This window comes from Panthera leo, chromosome D4 (assembly GCF_018350215.1).
Source record: "Panthera leo isolate Ple1 chromosome D4, P.leo_Ple1_pat1.1, whole genome shotgun sequence".
Lineage (NCBI taxonomy): Eukaryota > Metazoa > Chordata > Mammalia > Carnivora > Felidae > Panthera > Panthera leo.
Genome location: NC_056691.1, coordinates 30,322,335 through 30,344,587, shown reverse-complemented (window position 1 = coordinate 30,344,587; position 22,253 = coordinate 30,322,335). Strand labels below are relative to the sequence as shown.

General features: G+C 38.4%; 1 protein-coding gene across 3 annotated transcripts in view; it reads left to right on the top strand.

Annotated features, from left to right (window-relative positions):
• Positions 1 to 22,253, top strand: part of SLC35D2 (solute carrier family 35 member D2) — a 59,087-nt gene that overhangs the window by 13,789 nt on the left and 23,045 nt on the right. For 2 of the 3 annotated variants that reach the window (XM_042913403.1, XM_042913405.1), the window contains 6 exons: positions 562 to 629; positions 8,359 to 8,430; positions 9,334 to 9,402; positions 14,044 to 14,146; positions 15,426 to 15,518; positions 20,385 to 20,452. In XM_042913403.1, the coding sequence (XP_042769337.1) occupies positions 562 to 629; positions 8,359 to 8,430; positions 9,334 to 9,402; positions 14,044 to 14,146; positions 15,426 to 15,518; positions 20,385 to 20,452 (473 nt within the window). The remainder of the gene's footprint in view (positions 1 to 561; positions 630 to 8,358; positions 8,431 to 9,333; positions 9,403 to 14,043; positions 14,147 to 15,425; positions 15,519 to 20,384; positions 20,453 to 22,253) is intronic. The other variant, XM_042913404.1, reaches the window with a different exon arrangement.

Genomic DNA, 22,253 nt, shown 5'->3' with positions numbered 1-22,253 from the left:
TCAGGAGGTCAGAGCTCAGTAAACCTAATTCAAGTACTACTGGTATGTTGTTTAACCTTGGTAGATATGTAATCATTCTAGACCTTGAAAACAAATAAAGTAACTCCAAAGTAATGTGGGTGGTAGACACAACTTTTTGAAAGGGTCACCAACCTTGTGACATTCCAGTGGTGTGTTTTATTTATTTAAAGTTTTTATTTTATTTATTTTTGAGAGAGAGAGAGTGTGTGTGTGTGAGCAAGCAGGGGAGGGGCAGAAAGAGACGGGGACAGAGGGTATGAAGCGGGCTCTGCTCGGATAGCAGAGAGCCTGATGTGGGGCTCGTGGGGCTCGTGGGGCTCGAATTCACGAACTGTGAGATCATGACCTGAGCTGAACGCAGACGCTTAACTGACTAAGCCACCCAGGCACCCTGTGGTGTGTTTTAGATTGTGGAAAATTCACAGTTGTTACAGGGAAATGATTTGCTTACTGATGGGGAGTGAGTGTCACCATCTATATATACGAAGGAAAATCATTATTGGAGTTCTAATCAAATATTCTTTTTTTTTTTCATGGAAGCTGTTTCCTCTGCCTCTCCTCTATGTTGGAAACCACATAAGTGGATTATCAAGCACAAGTAAATTAAGGTATGGTGCAGGGGAATGGTTGATGGGAGGTTCTTCACTCGTTTGTTTCTAATGGTACAATACAAAGACCAAGTTTGATTTTTTCAAAATATTACATGAGATTGAGGAAAGCCCTATTTGTATAGTGAGAGTAAAAAGGGGGCAGGTGGAAGGTAGACCAGAAGAAGGACATATAAAACTGACAACAGAAAGTAGACCTCTCCTCTTTCCTCTTATTTGGAAAGGACAGATTGTAGTTGTAGAAAATAAAATGTGAAATACTGGTTTTAGTTCTACATTTTAGTTTTTTTTTTTTTGTTTTGTTTCTTTCTGGGATTGGGACGGTTTTCCTTAATTGTATCAAATTTGTATTAAAGCTTCCGGAGTTAGGTGCTATTGCTGTGTTACCATGGATCTTATTGGCTTGTCTCTGAGTGAGTTCACCTGCAGCTGTGGGGAATGGTTTCGGTTAACACTGACAGCTGCTCACTCCTTGCATCAGGGGTCTCCGCTTCACAGATGAAGGCTTTGTTTCCTTCTTCTTCCTCTTCCTTCCCCCACCCCTCTTTCTCCCCCTCCCCCTCCTCCCTTCTCCCTCCCCCTCCTCCCTTCTCCCTCCCCCTCCTCCCCTCCCCACCTTCTTCGTCCTCTTCTTTTTTAAAAGTAGGCTTCACCCCCAGTGTAGAGCCCAATGAGGGGCTTGAACTGAAGACCTGAGCTGAGATCAGGAGTTGAACGCTTAACCGACTGAGCCACCCAGGTGCCCCTCTTCTTTTTTTTTTAAAGTGATTTTAGAAGCATACTTATTATAGGTGTTCTGAAAGGCTCTACATGCATTGAGGAATGAGTATAACTTCCATTCATTGATACAACACTGTTCTCAAGGTAGCAATGTTAGAAACATCTTTATTACAAGTGTTCTTAAACACTTCCCTACATGCATTTGGAGAAGATGGCTTCTCAAGTGCCGTGGGGTTTCTAGGAGAAGAGAGTTAACCAGAAAATGAGAGTAAGGAGGAAGAAAGATTGTTCACGTGGTGTCATGTAATGTGTTCTGCTGTGCCTCATATTTTCTGTAAACTGGTAGCTGGTTCTACTGCTTTGATCATATTAGGTTCAGTTTTTCAGACAAGATCAGTTTATTGGTGATGTTGGGTTCTTTCTATTGCATCATGGGGCACATAATGTTTTAGCCCACTTCTTAAAAAAAATGTTTATTTTCTTTATTTTGAGAGAGAGCACGAGCAGAGGAGGGACAGAGGGAGAGGGAGAGAGAGAATACCAAGCACATGGGGCTTGATCCCATGAACTGTGAGATCATAGCTTTGGACTGTTAACCGACTGAGCCACCCAGGTACCCCTAGCCCACTTTTTTAAAAAACCCCTTTTTGAGGTATAATTGGTATAAAATAAACTGTACATAATTATAATGCACAAATGATAAGTTTTGGCCTGTGTATAAGTCTGTGAAATCTATCACTGCAGTATCTAACACCCATAAAGATTTCCTCAAGTGACCTACTTATAATGATATTACATTGATCGATTCCCCTTTTAATGATTTTAAGGGGTCAGTCTGGTCCCTTCATTAGAAAGTGCCCCATCAGTCAGTCAGTCAGTCAGTCAGCCAGTCTTTTCTTTTTCTTTCTTTCTTTCTTTCTTCTCTTTCTTTCTCTTTCTTTTTCTTTCTTTCTCTCTTTTTCTTCCTTCCTTCCTTCCTTCCTTCCTTCCTTCCTTTTTTAATGTTTTATTCATTTTTGAGAGAGAGAGAGAGACAGAATGAGAATGAGTGAGGGAGGGGCAGAGAGAGAGGGAGACACAGATCCAAAGACGGCTCCTGGCTCTGACTGTCAGCACACAGCCCGACATGGGGCTCAGAGTCATAAACCGTGAGATCATGACCTGAGCTGAAGTCAGATGCCTAACTGACTGAGCCACCCAGGCACTCCCATCAGTCTTTCACCTAATGGTTTTAGATTCATTGATGATGACTTTCTAGATCCATTATTTCATTACAAGTTGCAGATCACCGTGTCTTCATGTATTATGTAAACTTCTTTAATAAATACAAACTTTCACCATTTCACACAAGAAAGGCAGGGCGTAAGCTTTATTTATACATGTTCAGTATAATAAATTAGTGTCCTGTCACCTTCAGTGGTGACCAGTGAGAGTTTTTGCTTGTTTGGTTTTTTTACTATAATCATTATAAACTCATGAATTTCCATTTACTTGATAGAAGTCTTTTGTCAGATCTGTGTTTTGCAAGTATTTTCTTTCAGTCTGTAGTTTTGTCTTTTTGTTCTCTTAGTGTTGTCTTTCAGAGAAGTTTTAAATTTTAATGAAGTTCCATATCATTTTTTTCTCTCGTGGTTCATGCTTTTGGTGTTGTATTTAAAAACTCATTGTTGAGGGGTGTCTGGCTGGCTCAGTTGGTGGAGCATATGACTTTTGATCTTGGGCTTGTAAGTTTGAATCCCATGTTGGGTGTAGAGATTACTTAATAAAATCTTAGGGGTGCCTGAGTTGGTTAAGTGTCCAACTTTGGCTCAGGTCATGATCTCATGATACGTGGGTTAGAGCCCCGTGTTGGGCTTTGTGCTGACAGCTTGCAGTCTGGAGCCTGCTTGGGATTCTGTCTCCCTCTGTCTCTGTTCCTCCCCCACTCTCCCTCTCTCCCCCCACTCTCAAAAATAAAATAAAACATTAAAAAATTTCTTTAAAGATAAAAAAAAAACAACTCATTGCTGTACCCCATCACCTACATTTTGTCCTGTGCTATCTTCCAGGAATTTGATAGGTTGCATTTTACATTTAAGCATATGGTCTATTTTGAGTTTATTTGTGAAAGGTGTAGGGTCTGTCTAGATTCCGTTTTTTGCATGTAGATGTCTAGTTGTTTTAGCATGGTTTGTTGAAAAGACCATCCATTCTCCATTAAATTATGGTTGCTCCTTTGTCAAAGGTCAGTTGACTATATTTGTGTGGGTTTATTTCTGGGTGCTCTAGTATATTCTATTGATCTATTTCATTTACTTGATGTTTTTAGTTAATTATATAAATAATTCTTTTGATGCTCACATTATCCCATCTCAGGCCAATGGGAGCCCCTATGAGTTGGCTTTTATGTTCTAGTGCCCCAGTGCTCTGGTTAGTTCCTTGCTTTCTGGCACATGATGTCCCAGGCTTGTCTTGAACTTTTCCTGCCATTCTCCAAGGATCCCCTGTTTATTTTTATTTTATTTTATTTTATTTTATTTTATTTTATTTTATTTATTTTGGAGGGAGAGAGAGAGCACATGAGCAGGGAAGAGGGGCAGGGGAGAGAGAGAGAATCTTAAGCAGGTCTGATGTAGGGCTCCATCCCATGACCCTGGGATTATGACCTGAGCAAAAATCAAAAGTTGGACGCTCAACTATCTGAGCCACCCAGGCACCCCTCCCCTGGTTGTTTTTAATGGTAAAGGTTATGTTCAGGCCACAATCTAGGTTCTGGATATATTGTGAAGGACCAGCCAACACAATTTCCTGATAAATAACATGTGTGGGAGAAAGAAAGGAGACAAGGATGACTTCATTGAAGAATGGGATTGCCATTTATTGGATTTATGTCTAGGAGTAGGATTGCTGGTCATATGGCAGTTCTTTGTTTAACATTTTGTGGAACGTCAAACTATTTCTCAAAGTAGCTATACCAGTTTACAGTCCACCAGCCATGTAAGAGGGCTACAACTTCTCTACATTCTTGCCAAATTTGTTATTGTCTGTTGTTCTGATTATGGCTGTTCTAGTAGTTGTGAAGTAGTATCTCATGGTTTTGATTCCATTTCTCTGATAACTAATGGTATTGGGCATCTTTTCATGTGCTTATTGGCCATCTATCTATATAGATATAGATATAGATATATTTTAGAGAAATATCTATTCAGATCTTCTGCGTATTTTTAATATGGTTATTCATCTTTTTATTATTAAGCTGTAAGTCCTCTTTATATATTTTATATACAAGTCCCTTAACACTTAACACACAAGATTGCAAAGTTTTCTCTTATTTTGTAGGTTGTCTTTTTACTCTCTTAATGGTATACTTTGAAACACAAAAGTTTTAGGTTTTTAAAAATTTAATTAACAATTAAGGTAAAATATATGTAACATAAAATTTACCATTTTAACCATTTTTAAGTATATGGTTCATTGGCATTCAGTATATTCACATGTTGAGCAACCATCTTCAGTATCTATTCCTTGAACTTTAACATCATCTTAAACTGAAGCTCTGTACCCATTAAAAAATAACTGCCAATTTTCTCATGCTTCCAGCCACAGGTAACCTTTATATTACATTCTGTCTCAATTAACTTGCCTACTCCAGATATTTCATACAAGTGAAATGATACAGTCTTTTTTTTTTTTAAGTTACGGCTTATTTCAGTATAATGTTTTCAAGGTTCACTCATGTTGTAGCATGTATAAGAATTTTATTCTCTTTTTAAAAGATTTTATTTTTAAAGTGATCTCTACATCCACCCTGGGGCTTGAACTCACAACCCCAAAATCATGAGTCACATGCTCTGCCAACTGTGCCAGCCAGGCACCCCTATTACTTTTTTAAGGCTAAATAATATTCTATTGTTTGTATATATCACCTTCTGATTATCCATTTATAAAAGTTGAAAATTTTGATGAAGTCTTATTTATCAAGTCTTTCTTTTGCTGCTTGTACTTTTGGTATTATATCTAAGAAGACTGCCTAATCCAAGGTCATGAAGATTTATCCCTATGCTTTCTTCAAAAATTTTAATAATTTTAGCTCCCATATTTAGGTCTTTGATATGTGATAAATTCTTGTATATGGTGTGAGAAAGGGGTTCAAATTCATTCTTTTGCATGTGGATGCATATTCAGTTGTCCCAGCACCATTTGTTGAAAAGACTTTTCTTTCCCCATTGTATTGTCTTGGAACCCTTGTTGTAAATGGATTTATTTCTAGATTCTTAATCCTATTCCTTTGATTACATGTCTATAATCAATAACTAGATAGTGCTAATTACTGTACCTTTGTAATAAGTTTTCACATTGGGTCCACCAACTTTATTCTTTTTCAAGATTGTTCTAGCTTTCTGGTTTAGCTTTCTTGTTTTAGCTTTCTTGCATGGCCATATTTTGATTTTTTTAATCTTTATTTTTTATAGATTTTTTAAATTTTAGATAGAGAAAAAGTGCAAGCTGGGGAAAGGGGCATGGGGTGGGTGGGGGAGAGAGAGGGAGAGGGACAGGGACAGGGACAGGGAGAGAATCTTAAGTAGGCTCCATGCTCAGCTCAGAGCCCAATGTGGGGCTCAATCCCACGACCCTGGGATCATGACCTGAACTGAAAACAAGAGTCAGATACTCAACCGAGTGAGCCACTCAGGTGCCCCAATCTTTATTTTAAGTAGGCTCCATACCCAGTACGGGGCTTGAACTCACGACCCTGAGATCAAGAGTCTCATGCTGTACTGTCTGAGCCAGCCAGGTGCCTCACCATATCAGTTTTAACATCAGCTTGTTAATTTCTGGGGGGAAAAAAAAGCCAACTGAGATTTTGATAGGATTGTGTTGAAACTATAGATCTATTTGGGAGTATTTCCAATACTTTAACAATTTTAAGCCTATTGATCCAGAAACATGGAGTATCTTTCCACTTAACGCTTCTTTAATCCTCTAACAATATTTTGTAGTTTTTAGTGTACAAGTCTTACACTTATTTTCTTAAATTTATTCCTAAGAATTTTTTTCTTTTGATGCTATCATTAATGGAATTGTTTTAATTTCCTTTTTGGATTGCTCATTGCAATATATATAGAAATGTAATTGATTTTTGTATATGCAATTTTTTTCCTGCACTCTTACTTAACTATTCATTATGATAACTCTTTAGTGGATTCCTTAGGATTTTCTTTATGTGTCATTTGCAAATAGGGATAACTTTATTTCTTGCTTTCTAAACAGTATCCTTTTTTTTTTTTTTTTTCAGTTTAATTGCCTCTTCTAGAATCCCAAGTATATGTTGAATTGATGTAGTGTTGAGAGCAAACATTCTGGTCTTATTGCTGATCTTAAGGGGAAAACAGTCAGCTTTTCATCATTAAGTATAACTTACTTGCTTTTAAAAGGCATCATTAAAATACTTTTTGGAATTAATTGACTTTTTGGGTGCTTTGAAAAAGGCAGTTCTAATCAGTCTCATAAGAGATCTTTTTTTTTTTTTTAACATTTATTTATTTTTGAGACAGAGAGAGACAGATCATGAACGGGGGAGGGTCAGAGAGAGGGAGACACAGAATCTGAAATGGGCTCCAGGCTCTGAGCTGTCAGCACAGAGCCCAACGCGGGGCTCAAACTCACGGACCACGAAATTGTGACCTGAGCCGAAGTCGGCCGCTTAACCAACTGAGCCACCCAGGCACCCCTCATAAGATATCTTTAAGTGTGGGTATAGAGTTCCTGAAAATTCTTTCTGTACTTGTTCTCTGGTTGTGGCATCATTGATCACATGGAACCCCTCCACAGGTCTGGTCCAGAGGAGATGGTCACTGCTGTCCTGGCTGTGGTTCTGACTTTCTTTCTCCAGGTCACCATCTTCTCAGGGTGACATCTGGAAGCAGGTGGAGGTTGGCTGTTCCAGCCTAGTCAGTTTTTTTGGGTGTGCATAGAGCTGTGTTTTGGAATCTCTGAGTTTTGAGGCCCCACTGAAAGTTCTTAAGTATTTTTAAAAGGCAATGAATATAGCCTCATTACATAAAGTTTTGAGGAAAAAATAACTCAACTTTATCTTCTAACATACTATTTTAAATATTGATTTCAGTGTTTCCCCATATGTACAATGTGTCATGTTACAGTTGTAGCTTCTACATAGTTATGTATTCTCCTTGTTTTATTTAATATTTATTTTACAATAGTGGTATAAAGTTTTACATTCTAGAGTTAATGTGTAATGTTCCCTCAAATAGATTTATCATATATTTTATCACTGTCTTATTGTGTGACTGTTTTTTAATGTTTTATTTTATATTTTAAGAGACGGGGAGAGAGAGAGAGTGAGCAGGGGAGGGGCAGAGAGAAAGGGAGACACAGAATCCAAAGCAGGCTCCAGGCTCTGAGCTGTCAGCACAGAGCCTGCTGCAGGGCTCAAACCCGCAAACACAGTATCATGACCTGAGCCGAAGTCAGATGCTTAATGTACTGAGCCACCCAGGCGCCCCTTATTGTATGACTTTTAGGTTGTTTCTGATGTTTTCTCCAAAGACACTGTTGTAATGAACACATTTGCGCACCTGGTTTTTTTTTTTCTTTTGTATTATTACCTTGGGCTGAATTTCCCAAAAAGAAATCATTAGGTCCAAGGTTAGCACTTAATGACTGTTGATACATAATTCCAACTTAATTTGCCAAAGGGTGTGTTGGTGTATACTGCATACGGTATTTTAGCATAGTCTTTGTAGTTTTAGCACAATCTTTGCAGTAGTTGGATAACATGATTTTTAAAAATTGCTAGCAAGTGAAAAAAATTGCTAATAAGCAAAAGTGGCATGAAACTACTAAATCTCCATTTCTATTATTTAATGTGATTTGTTGGTGTTATATGTGAGAATTAAGGTTAATTTCTTATATTTAATTTGGAAAGTTAGTGGTCTTAATTAAAAATGTAAAGCATGTGAAAAAAATACTTGGTGTCTGATGTTACTATACTTGAATCTTTTCCCGACAGTTTGCCGATGTTCACCGTGCTCAGGAAATTTACCATTCCACTTACTTTACTCCTGGAAACCATCATACTTGGGTGATTTTTCTGTTTCCTCTGTTCCTCTCATGTCCTTTCCCCTCATCCCATATTATTTTTGCTTAGCAAGTTCTCAATATCTAATTTTTTTTCCAAATAGTCAATTTGAATTGCTAGTAGCAATAACTTAAGGACAAATGGTTTATTCATTTAAAAGCAGTCTCCTGTTTCCATGATTCCATAAGAACATGAGTGATTTTTTTTTGCTTGTGATTTTATAGTAGACTAATAATATGTGTTTATAATAGAAAATTATAAAAAAAAAAAAAAAAAACCCAACAATCCCCAAACAGATGTAAGTATGTTTCCTGAGCCAGCTGGAATATACCCTGACAGGAATACAGAGGAAAAATTCTCCATGTGTACATATAGAATAGGAATGCAGGAAGTCATGAAAATCCATTCTGATGTAGTGATTACAATAGAACATAGGAATAAATTAATTTTTATAATGTTAGTTTAAAAATTTCTCATAAAGATACTCAGGCCAGTATCAGAAAAGGTGGTTCCTGATTTTGCTTAGGAAGATTATTTAGCAATGGAATTTTGATGATGGCCCAATGTTCTAAGTCCTATGTTGAATTTTGTCTTAGTCTTTGGATGCTTGATATAAGACCATCTAGAACTGTCGGCAGGAGCCCTTCTGCATTCTGTCATAGCATCTTTCTAATGAGAACAGAGAAATACACTTATAATTAAATTAGACAATTGTTTAAAAAAGACATTTGGTCTGATTTATTAATCCTCTTACAGATACTTACAGTGCTTTCTCTCTGTAAAGCGATGTCCGTTAGATTTTAGCTATAAAACTGTGAGCAATGTGTATTTTCAGTTTAAGAATTATAATCTATATTTTTTCCTTTTTCTTTCTTTCTCTATCATCTATCCATCTATTTATCCCAGGAAACACTATTCCTTGAACATCATCGTCAGTGTTTTTACCATCATACTTGGCGCTTTCATAGCAGCTGGGTAAGACTCTGGACTGTTTCTGTTCAGTAACTTCTTTGTGCCTTTGACAATAGGCCCCACCCCGCCCTCATTTTCCATTTTCCATCTGGCTGCAGTTGAATTGAGCAGCCAGGAGACAAGTCTGTTGATGTTAGTGGGTTCCCCATGTGTTCCTGTGAAAGTCAGACTGGGTTCTAACTTGGCCGGAACATTTCTGAGAATGTATAAAGGGAACATTAGAAGATATGAATACAGCTTTTTTTCATAAAAAGGAGTAAACTACTTGCTTTTATTACTGAATGTTTGTCTTCAGTACAAAAAATTTACTTGAAAAGTTCTTGGGCATTTGGTCAAGATTAACAGCTTTATAAAGCCCTTGTATGCTGATTTGTTTTATCACCTGTGATGCCTTAGCAGTCTGTTTCCCAGGTGGGGTACTCTAATTAAATGTATTTGTATATCTGGGACAGGAGCCAATACCAGTGCATGACTAAGTTGACCCTTGAACAACACGGGGATTAAGGGTGCCAACTGCACTCCCTCCCACTCCCCCTCCCTCTGTGGAAAATCCAAGTATAACTTTCAACTCCCTAAAAACTTCACTACTAATAGCCTATTGTTGACTGGAAGTCTTACTGATAACATAGTCAATTAACACATATTTTGTATGTTATATGTATCATATACCGTATTCCTAAAGTAAAGCAAACTAAAGAAAAATGTTAAGAAAATCATAAGGAAGAGAAAATACATTTACATTTACAAATACAAATACAAAATACAAATACAATATTGTACTGTATTTATTGAAAAAAAAAAAATCCATGGATAAATGGACCAGCACAGTTCAAACCTGTGTTGTTCAGGGTCAATTATAGTATCATTTTTGTTAATATGTAAGACCAGGAATTCGGACTCCAAGTTTGCATTTGAAAGCAGACACTCAGACTCCTGGCTTTTAAATAGATTTTTTTAAAATGTTTATTTATTTTTGAGAGACAGAGACAGAGTGCAAGCAGGGGAGGGGCTGAGAGAAAGGGGGACCCAGAATCTGAAGCAGGCTGCAGGCTCTGAGCTGTCAGCACGAAGCCCGACGCAGGGCTCGAATTCACTGTGAGATCATGACCTGTGCCGAAGTCCGATGCTTAACTGACTGAGCCACCCAGGCGCCCTAGACTCCTGGCTTTTATAGCCTGGTGCTTAAAGCATATGTGCAGTTATATTCCCTGGGTCCAAAACTTAGCCCAGCCCCTTGTCAGCCGTTTCTCAGCCTCTCTGTGCCTCAGTTTTACTCATGTGTACAGTAAAGAATAGAAAAAAAAAAAAAAACCCTACCTGAGTGAAGGGAAGAATGCAGACTGGATGAATTTCAGTTAAATTAGTTTCCTTAACTGATTGAGAAAGAAGAGTTCTGGATCATTAATTGCAAATTAAATAAGGGCATGGATATTCTCTTATTCTAGTCTCCTTGCTTACTAGCTGTACAACCAGGACAAGTGATTTAGCCTGCCCGCACCCCAGTTATTTCGACTATGCAATGGAGGTTAGAACAGACCCACCTAGTAGTGTCTTTGTGAGAATGAAATGAGATAGAAAACTGGGGTTTACTCTAGCATGTGGCCAAGTTCACCAAATACGTGTTGAGTGTGTACTATACACGAGGCATCATTCTAGGTGCTGGGGAGTCCAGCTGTTAACAAAACAGACAAGAAACCTTGCCTGTACGGAGCTTCCATTCTAGTTGGTGGAGACAGACAATAAGTAAAAGAAACAGATTAGAAAATATATCATGCCAGATGGTGACAGATATTAACAATTTATTTGTTTTGTTTTTTTATTATTATAAATGTGTTTAGTTCCTTGCCTAACCAAAGTTTATTATTTACATTTTCATCTGTAACATCCCTGTCCCCAGTCGTATCTGTGGCTGAGTTCAGCCCCTCTACAAGCTGGCCTCTACTTTCAGCACTGTTTTAGGTCTCTGGTATGTGGACTTTAAACAGCAGAACTTAGAGCCTGTTGTAGTCATGAAGATTTTGTTCCAAGATAATCATAGGAGCAAAGTAGCTAAAAGAGGGAGGTGCTCTGTTGAAAGTGCCCTCCTCCCACAGCGCTTTGAGGTGTCCCCTGGGCAGCCTCTTTTTTGTAAGTTTCTTAGAGCTTGATTTGGAAACTACTCAGAGTCAATTGTATACTTTTACAAAAATGGTTTATAAAAATGTCTGTAAGGCTTTCGTGAGGAATGGTGCTTCAGATGCTATGTATACGGAGGCGTATTTCCAGACCCAGTGAATAGAAATTCAGCTCATAATTAGCACATGTGATATTCTAATGAGCTCAAAGGGTAGTGTTCCCAAAACATCTAACTTTCCCACAAGAGCCAGCTTGGAACAGTACTTCTCAACCTTTCCCATCCTCAGCACCCACAGAATGGATACTATCTAGGTGGGTGACAAGCACAGTTCTTAGCTGCAGGCTAGCTGTGACCCCCAACCTTCTCTCTGCTCATTCAAATCACCTCGTCTAAATGCAAATAACTGTAGAGCTGATTTACTCAGATGAGCCAGTTTATGCTGCTGTAACAAACAGCTCCCACATTAACATACCAAGTATATTCTGCTCACACTACTTACTCAGACCAACATTAGTTAACGCTCTGAGGGTGCTCAGCTCATTGTAGCTACTCAGGGACCCAAGCTGATGGAACCCCTGCCTCAAAGGGAGGGAAAAGGGCATGTGGGGAATCGTGCCCCAGCTCTTCAAGCTTTTTCCTGGAAATGCCATGCATTACTTCCTCTTACATTTTGTTTGCTGAAGCAAGTTACATGGCCAGATAAAGTTAAAATATCATGTCTGTAAACAGCCATAAAGGACAACTAAAGGGTTAACCATGAATTTGCTCTCATTTATTAAAGCAAATGAATTCTTTTCAAATTTCTGTGCTTTTACCAGTGGCCTAAACAAGTGGTGCTAGGAAACTTGAGGCCCCCGGAGCAGATCTGAGAACTCTGGGAATTTCCCTCGGGCTCTCCTAGGAAGTGAGCAACACCTTTCCACTCCCCTAGAAACCTGGCTCTTTTATCCATTGGACTCTTTGCCATTTTGCGGAACAGCAGACGCTTCTTAAAATGGAGCCAAATGTGGGTAGGGATGAGATTTGGAAGACCCTTATTTTAAGAGATTTTATTTTTTGTGTGATTGAGCCAGAGAATTCTGATTTATGATGATCTAAAGTTAATTTACATTCTCACAAATATATTTGTAGTTAATAATGCCAGCAGAAGCCTCAAGCAAATCTGGTTTAGTTTGCATTCAGATTTTGACACAACTTTTGCCTCTCTATTTCTTTTTCTTTGGTTAGAAATGATCTTTCTTTAAAACAAATTTTTATGTTGCAGGAGATCAGGATATGCCATTCTAAAATATGCCACTTGGGCACAAACATTATTTTGAGCTGAAGGCAATTGAGAACCAACAGATGTAGGAAGAGTTCTCGATCTTCCCCTTTTCCTGCCTAAAAGCAGACCATAAATTTCCCTTTGTGAATGTGCCCCCCTTCTCCTGCACCAGGAGTAGGAGAGCAGTTCTCACTGGAGACAGAGGACCTGCACCGAGATGAGTCTGTGTAGATAAACCTTACTACAGTAACACTTATCTTCCATTGGTTTCCCCCATGCATTTCCTAGTCCTTTCTCCATAATTTATTTGTTCCTTGGAATCCAAATGTCTTTTTTTGTTAAAATGATATATAAGCCGCAGAGTCTAACCACTTATTTGAGATTCATTTCTTTTTTGTGAACTCCTGTACATGTGAAATGTTTTATAAAAGTTGTATTCCTTTTTTCTTGTTAAGCTACTGTCAGTTAAATTTGCAGGCTCCAGTCACTGAACCTAAGAGGGTAGAGGAAACCTCCTTGATGATATGTATTTATGAATTATGACATGGGTCTGGCACTGTCTGTAGGATCAAGCGTAGTAGGTGACTCATATCATGGCTCAGCTGTTCTTTCTCTCCCTGTGCCGTGTGCCCCCGAACATTTTTATACCAGTATTATTTATATAAAATGGAAGTAGAAAAGAAGATGTTCAAAAGAATGAGGAGAAGGTAGCCTTAGAGGAATTGCAGAGAAGGAATGGATCGCTGCCTTGCCTTTTTGACAAACAGGGTGGGGGCGTGCTGGTGGATGATGTGACCGGCGGGACACCAGATGGAGGTGTCAGTTCCTCTTTCGACCTCTCTTGCCCCAGTCACTGCCCAGCTGTCCCCACAGGGCATCTCCCCTGGAGATGGCCCTGTTTATTACAATAAGCAAAGCCACTGGGTGGGTTGGACAAATCATTCCCCTCAGAAAAGCAGAGCTCACCGATTATTACGCCATTTGATCAGTTGGCGAAAGAAAGGGCTTTGCAGTTAAAGGAAGGTGGTTAATGTTGCTCTGGTTTTAAGCCATTCATGATTAAATTGAAGCCACCTGATGGCCTGGTTTTGTTTTGTCTGGAGGCAAAGCAGAGGAATTAACCACAGGGGGGAAATATGCTAGAGGAAAAGAAGGTGGTTACTAGCATCACAAGTGGATTTGATTAGGGCAAGATAAAACAGGCAGGCTTGAAGGCCAAGTTGTGAGTTTCTGAATAATCATCCTTTTGTGTTCTCCCTCCCAGTTCTGACCTTGCCTTTAACTTGGAAGGCTATATTTTTGTATTCCTGAATGATATCTTCACAGCAGCAAATGGAGTTTATACCAAACAGAAAATGGACCCAAAGGTACCAGATCTTCACTCCTTGATTTTTAGGCTTTGTCCTCTGGCCCCTGAAATTACATGAAAAAATAAAATGGATTTGTAAAGTTGGCACATAATTTAATTTACATGATATGCTTTATAAGTCACTAATTTCTTTTCAGTTATCTTGTTTGTATGGGTTCTTGTTATCCCTTACCTTACAAAGTTTTGGTTGAAAATAAGACACTATTTTAGATGCAAAGTCAGAATATATAAAGAGATTATTTTGAGAGGCAGATTAAAATTAAAAGGTGTTTTTTTGCTATCCTCATCAGTGACCAAGGCAAAGTCAGGGGTATTCTGAGCGCCACTCCAGTTTGAGAGTCTGAAGGTATGGGTTACATATAAAAGTTACGCTGCTTACTGGTTGTTGTGACTTGGACCCTTAAACTTCTCCAAACCTCAGTTTCATCATCTGTGGAATGGATCATTTGTAAGGTCTTGCCCAGCAGGAACTGCCTCTCCTGGTCAGTAACTGAGCGGTCTCCCCAGAGACTGGTGGGCAGATGGGCGTTTCTTACATGTGGCCGCCTCCACGTCTGTGGGGGTGGGGGGACAGTGCTTACCCCACCCCAGCTGTTCCGGAAGCTCTGGAGGATGAGCCAGGCATATGTTGCTTTGTTCCAAGTTCTTTGTGTTGAGTGAGGGAGTTTGCTTTGATGGACAGACTCATTTCTGTGAGCTGCTTTTTATCTGCACTGTTTTTTTCTGCAGGGCCCTTTGTTTTTTTACTGGTGGCAGTTTTACAAAAACAGGTTTTTTGCCTTTTGAGGGTCACAGTATGTCACCCTTTATGAAAAATGGTAGAGAAGTAGTGAAGCCACTTTAATGAAAAGTAAATTTATGCAAGATTAGAAAATGAGATACCTTGTATTTTAACACTGCTGTTCCTTACCAGAAAGAGCAGATGTTTTTAAGGAGTTCTGTTTATATTAACATTTTAAATGTTCTTAATTTTGTTCCAGATTTCTCATTTTGCAGACAAAATGATAAAAAAAAACAATTAGAATGTGAGAGATGGGTGGGCCTCAGAGTCCATCCATATTCATCCATTTTATCTGCCATTTTTGTTTAAAAGAAATGTTTTGCTATCATGATATGCTTGAGGTGAAGCATTTTACATTAGGAATTTACTGAAAATATTCCAATACAGAGTTGGTCAGAATAGATTTTTAACTCTGCATAAATACATAGTTATATAAATGCCTTCGAAATTTGATGCTTTGTGTTTCTAAAATTCAGTGTTTTCTTTGTTTTTGTAGGAGTTAGGCAAATATGGAGTGCTTTTCTACAATGCCTGCTTCATGATTATACCAACTCTTATCATCAGTGTCTCTACTGGAGACCTTCAGCAGGTGAGCTGGTGACAGTCATTACATTCCTGCTGAGCAGCCTCTGAGAGTCTTAATAGTTAACTTTTTGTACTGCAGTGTAAAGCGTAAAGGTAAGTCGGATTACCAGGAGGGTACATGGAATCGAGATGTGTGACATCACCAGTAATACCTCTGATGCTATCCTTCCTTTGGTGTTTATCTTTTTTTTTTTTTTTTTAATTTTTTTTTTAACGTTTATTTATTTTTGAGACAGAGAGAGACAGAGCATGAACGGGGGAGGGTCACAGAGAGAGGGAGACACAGAATCTGAAACAGGCTCCAGGCTCTGAGCTGTCAGCTCAGAGCCCGATGCGGGGCTCGAACCCACGGACCGTGAGATCATGACCTGAGCCGAAGTCGGACGCTTAACCGACCGAGCCACCCAGGCGCCCCTTGGTGTTTATCTTTAGACACCTGGGAAGCAGCAGAAGTAGTCACAAGAATTCTGGACTTGAAGATTTTGGAAAACTACAACAGTAAAAATCTGAGTTTGAGCCTTCGTATCCCCGTTTGCTGATGTGGGGATCCTAGGAAAACTAACTTAGAAGGGGATTTTGATAGTTTTAAAAATGGATTTATTTATCTATTACCTTTATAATGCACATTTTGAAACATATGCAAAGTACAGAGAATAATTAAATGAACTCTCCTGTACCCACCGCCCAGGGTCAATACTTTTCAGCGTTTTGTCATTCTTATTTCATCTGTCCCCATCTGCTTTCATTTTTTCCCCCCTCTGGAATATTTTAAAGCAAATTCCAGATATCATGGGATTTTGTCTCTAAATATTCCAGGATGTACATTTGAATTTTGAGAATGTGTTGCTCTTTTGGTATCTGCCCTGCTCACCTGTCTGCTGCACATACATGAGAGACAAATAAGATGGTAGATGAGTAGAAACAGAGGGGCCCAGCTGGAGGGAGTGAAGACCAGTCATTCAGGAAGGGTGATGTTCACCCAGTAGCATCCACAGTAGCCACCTTGAGGTGTGTCAGCCGCTGCCAGGCCCTACTTTTTCAGAAAGTTGCCAGCTACACCCCTTCTAAGAATTTTGCCTGTATCTTAAGGGAGATGTTTAAGTTCGCATGAGAAGATTTGCTAGGCAAAATTGTGGTCCAGTCTGGCCTCCACCCACAGAACCAACCCTCAGCAACCCTTTTGTTGCTGGACCGACAGGGGTGGGGGTGAGAGGGGGTGTTCAGAGAGGCCTTGTGCAGTAACCCAATCCTGCCACATGACTGTTATTTCTGTGTTTACTAATCAGCATGTTTCTGTGGTGCAAACAGTTTGAGTTGATTCCATCTCCCCCCATCCAACCCCCGCCTTTTAGGGGGTTGAGTACTTCCAGAAGGCTGCAGGCTCTTGTGGGCTCCTGGGTGGATGTCAGGGTTTCATACTCTTTCTCAAAGCTATACTTTTCATTTGTACAGTTCCTGTTCAGAAGAGGAAACAGACCAGAAACTGAAGTTTAGGTACCTTATGAATTAAATTGACTATTATGTTAATAATTGATAACATTGTTTTGATAGGAATATATGTTCCCACACCCAAACCATTGCTTTATAACTTGTAACATGGGCTCTCAGAAGTTTCTCTTCCTTGTAACGATTATCCCTGCAGAATTATTATACTTTCTCAGGTAATAATAAAAATAATAGCAGCTGATATTTATTGAGGACTTATTGTATCAGACATTGTTTAAAGCACTGTACATGAACGATTTCACTGCTTTCCACAGCAGCCTTCTGAGGAGAAGGGACTGTTTGCTATTCATCTTGTAGATGAGGAATCTAGAGCACGGTGTTTAAATACCATCCAAGGACAGCAGGTGATCGATCCAGGCAGTCTTGCTCTGGAACCCATTCTCCACTGTAATCTTAGTTACCTTATTGTACATGAAAAGTGTTTCTTGCCTTCATGCATGAAAAACCATATCTTATATCTTAGGAAGTACAAGAGGCCTAACGTATACTTTAACTTATTAAGTAGTGGTGTTCTAGGAGAATGTTATGCTCCTATCCTGGTTTTTGGTGCTGAACTATCTCAATATGTACCCTATCTAGTCTCTTTTTTGACCAGGCTTCTAATCTACAGTTTCTCTAGGTACCTTAGAGCCCCAGCTGTGATTATTCTCCACAGAAATTCCAGATGGATCAGAGCTAAATATATAGATTTATTTAAAAATCTATAAGAAACTTATAATTGGAAAAAAATAGAATGTGTTTATAACTGTTAAAAGGGCCTTCTGTAAAAATGATAAGATACAAAATCACGAAGTTAAAAATTTGACTCTATTTTAATTTAAAAGTATTGTATGATAGGAGATCCAGAAGATATGGGACACTCACTATAATCAGTGATTTTTAAAATCCTGTGGAAAAAAATAATGTATTTTTCACTAGTAAGATTGTTCTGCTGTGTGTTCGTTCCATTGAATTGTAAGCTTCTTCCAATTGGTTACTTTTAACCATGTGTGAATCCGTTTTAGATTGTGAACCGAATGTAATAAAGAAGAGAACTTATATAATTAGATGTGTTAGCCTATAAAATTGCATTTTGTTTGCCAAGTTTGGTTTGATTATAGCAGAAATTGATTGATAAATTAGGGCAAAATATTAACTTGTTAATAGAAAAAGTACTTAGGTGAAGCATTTTTCCTGGTTGGCTGGAGAGGATCAGAAGTTGTGGTTAAGACTCATGTGTATGACTTACTGCATGGAGATTCACTCACTCTGGGACCTTGGACTTACACGGTCAACAAACCTGGTAACAGCACCTTGGCTCTGTCTCTGATTGTCCAGGTCCATGATGCCAGCTCCTCTTGTCAACAGTTTGGGCCCCTGGATAATACTGTTTGGGTGACCTTTTTTTAGTCATTTGAATTGCTGCACCAGGCTCAAAGTACATGGGGTATATTGCATTTGATGAATAGGGTAAATAATAGGATTTATTTTTCTGATAAAAAAAACGCATAAATGCAAAATAAAAAAGATGCATGCTCCACCATACTGCTAGAGAAATAGCAAGTCTAGTATATGTGCTGCCGAAGCGAGCACAGCAATAGCAAGTCTAAAGGAAGCAGCACTTCATCATTCTTCACCTTTAATTAATTTGTTTTAAAATAAATGTCATACTACATTATTTTTTACATTGTTTTTTAAAATGCCACCAGCACAGCCTCATCATTATTAAAGGAACAAAATAAAACTAAAATCTATTAAAATATAGATTGGCAAAGAATCCAGATATTTTTGTGAAGATTACTACATAGCCCTCAGTGGTTTATATGGTATCAGAACAGTTTTTATTTACTGTTTGCAGAAATAGTTTCAGCTTGTTGAGTAAATACTTCCAGTTTGTTGAGCAAATAAATGTTTTTCTATCTGTGGCTTGGAGTTTGGAGCATATGGTTTTCTCTTATTTCCAGTTTTATTTTAACTTTAGATACAGAGTGTTTTCTATAGTTTTTGTTTGGTTTTGATCTTTGACTACCTTGGATGTTTTCTGCCCCTTTGACAGTAAGACAGCTTTATATTTATATTTTCCTTTCACAAGTAAGCATTAAAAAAATAATTTTATGCTGGAAACTTTCAAACCTATACAGAAGGAGAACAAATAGTATAACAGACCCCACATACCCACCAACCAGCTTCAACAGTTATCATCAATATTTAACGTGTATCTTTTTGATAAGAGATGTGGGCAGAGTCTTACTAATGAAAAAATAACAAGTGTGGCAAGATTGTATTAATGGGGGGAGAATTCCATTCTAATTGGCTTAAATTTTTTGAATTCTAAACTTAACAAGAATTTAAATAGTTTTAAATCTGTAAACTTATAAAACTTGATTAACCAAGTTTTGCCTAGTAGGAAGTGAATAGAGCTTATGTTCAACTGTGTTATTCAGCACATGCTTATGTGCAGCACATGCTTATTGTCTTGAGTCACTTTAAAATCATTTTTGGATGTAGACAAAGGGCAAATCATGAATAAAATGCTCCTTTTTATTGTTACCTGTCATTTCAAGGGGGTTAATTTCATCTTCTCAGCTAAGTTCTTGAGAGTTGAAACTCCTGCACCCAACTTCTGTCTTAACTCCACCACCCCAATTACTTCCTTGCTTTGCAAAAAGCAAATAATTTAGTTTATTTGTTCATAATACTTACTGAGCATTTGTAAATTCTTGAAAATATTTCATGGACTTAGCCATTATTATTAATTTTCTAATAAGCTTTCTTCTAAGATTATTTATTACCAAAAAAAAATTTTAATGTTTATTTTTGAGAGAGAGCGAGCAAGCATGAGTGGGGGTGGGGCAGAGAGAAGGGGACAGAGGATCCAAAGCGGGCTCTTGCTAACAGCGTGAGCCCAATGTGGGGCTCGAACTCACAAACTGGTGAGATCATGACCTGAGCCGAAGTTGGGTGCTCAACTGACTGAGCCCTCTGGGCACCCTTCTTCTAAGATTATTTATAAAAAGTAAACCCAATCCTGATTTTGTGACTACAGATTAATAAAGAGTTAATTACAGATTAATAAAGTCACAGCAACAATAGTGATACTGGATCCTTGGCTCCCGCCAGGTTCTCAATAGTTTCATTAAATCCTCACATGGACTTTTTGAGGAAGTTTTTTTAAAAAAAATCCCTGTTTTGTGAAAGGAATCTGAGATTTAGGGAGTAAAAGTGATATGCCCAACATCCCACAGCTGGTATTGGCTAGGATTTTTTAAGTTGTATTTTGTTTGGGAAAGTGGTTCCTGTAATAAAACACGATTTGGTAAAATCCATAAATTTAAACTGCAGTATTATGAGTCTAACCATTAGTTTTCTTTCTTTTTTGTAATAGGCTACTGAATTCAATGAATGGAAGAATGTTCTATTTATCATACAGTTTCTTCTTTCCTGTTTTTTGGGGTAAGAAACCATAGACAAGTAGAAGCTCGGTCTATGACATCTCTTGACAAGTCAAGTCGAAATATACGTTCTGTATGCTCTGTTAAAATCCCTTTGTCTATGCTTCTCCAGCTTTCTCTGGAAAGTACCCCTGCAGCAGAGGAGTGGAGTGAGACCCAGGATCCCTGGGAACACAGCCCAAAAGACCAGGAGCAAGCATGAAACACTGTTATTTTTGAGAGTCATGTTAACATCACATTTCTCCAAAATATGATGTTGTCTATTGATTTCTGAAAGTTAGTCTGCATGAGGTCCGCTGATGTATTACATTCAGTGCTATTTGTTGTCTTTGCTACAATGTCCCTCAGTTTTCAAGATCTTCCACCCACATAAATATGTGGAAATGACAACCATTTACTCTAGTGCCGTACCTGCTGTATTCAGGGAAATTTCTGAGGAGCATTGTCCAAGCCATTGTATTGTCCAACAATTTTAGGCTTTTGTCTTAAAATTTTCCTTACGTCTGTCTTCCTGTTGAGAAGCCTTGCAGCCTGTGTCTTTTATCTTCTGAAAACTTGAAAATTCCCTTTCATGAATAGGTAATACACGCAACTAAATAATCCAAGAACTGCAACAGAATTCACAGGGAACAAAAGCTACTCTATTTTTCCCTGTCCCCCAGCACTGCAGTTTTCTTCTTCAGAGGTGACCCCTGTTTGAAGTTTTTGGCATATCTTTCCTGAGTGGGGCTACATGCATAGACGAACACCTATCTTATCCCATACTGAAAGGTGCTTTGAATGACTATGTCAGGGAATTACTTATCAAAAGTAATTCTGTGAATTTCCCCCCCCCCCTTTTTTTTTTTACCATCAATAGTACAGTTTTCATTATGTTTAAATTGGCTAAGAACACCTCAGTCTCTTTGATCAACACTTAAAAATTCTCAAACTTGATTTTAATTGCAGTGATGTAGTCTCACACGATGAAAACATTTATGTATAACTTCCATTTCACTAATTCTCTTTTTAGCTGTGTCTGATTTAATGTTGAGCCTCTTGATTGACTTTTTGATTTTAACAATTTTTTATTTGTGAGTTTCATGTGTTTTTTTTTTTTTTTTTTTTTTTTTTTACAAACTTATTCATTCCTAACATTCTCTCATTGGTGATCTTTGTGACTGTAGTAACTTTCATTTCTTTAAATGTTATACACATAGCTGTTCTGTATTCTTCATTTAATGATTCCAATTATCTGCAGTTTTTAAGAATCTAAATGTTATATATAGTTTGTGACTGTCAAACTGTGTGTGGTTGGTGACTTGTCATTGTGAGCACAGTGCTTAATCAGTGTTATGGGCTGAACGCTCATAACAAAATGCAAATTTGAGAAACCTTCCTGTGGGGACAAATTGTTTCTGGTCCTGCTGACAGCCAGGCATTGCCCCTGACCTGGACCGCTGTGTGCATTTCTGAGGGTCTAGGCTCAGTGAGCTAAAGTGTCCCTCCCAACGTGGAGTCTGGCTCAAGACTGTTTCCAGACAGTGCTGTTCTGCTAAGGTCTCTGCCCCAAGGCACCTCTATTCTGTTTCAGTTGTGTTCTGCTCCGACTCCTGCCTGGCCCTAATACTTTATCAGTCCACAGACTGATGTTAACTGTTAACTGTTGTTAACACAATACTTGTCTTTCTCTGACTGACTTATTTCATTCCAGTTCCTCCTTTTTTAAAGGAGGAGGGTTTGGGTGACCTCTTGTGCCTCTTTCAAGACCAGTGATCTCTCAAGTAGTGTGTCCTTTCCAGGCATAGGTTGCTTTGCAATGG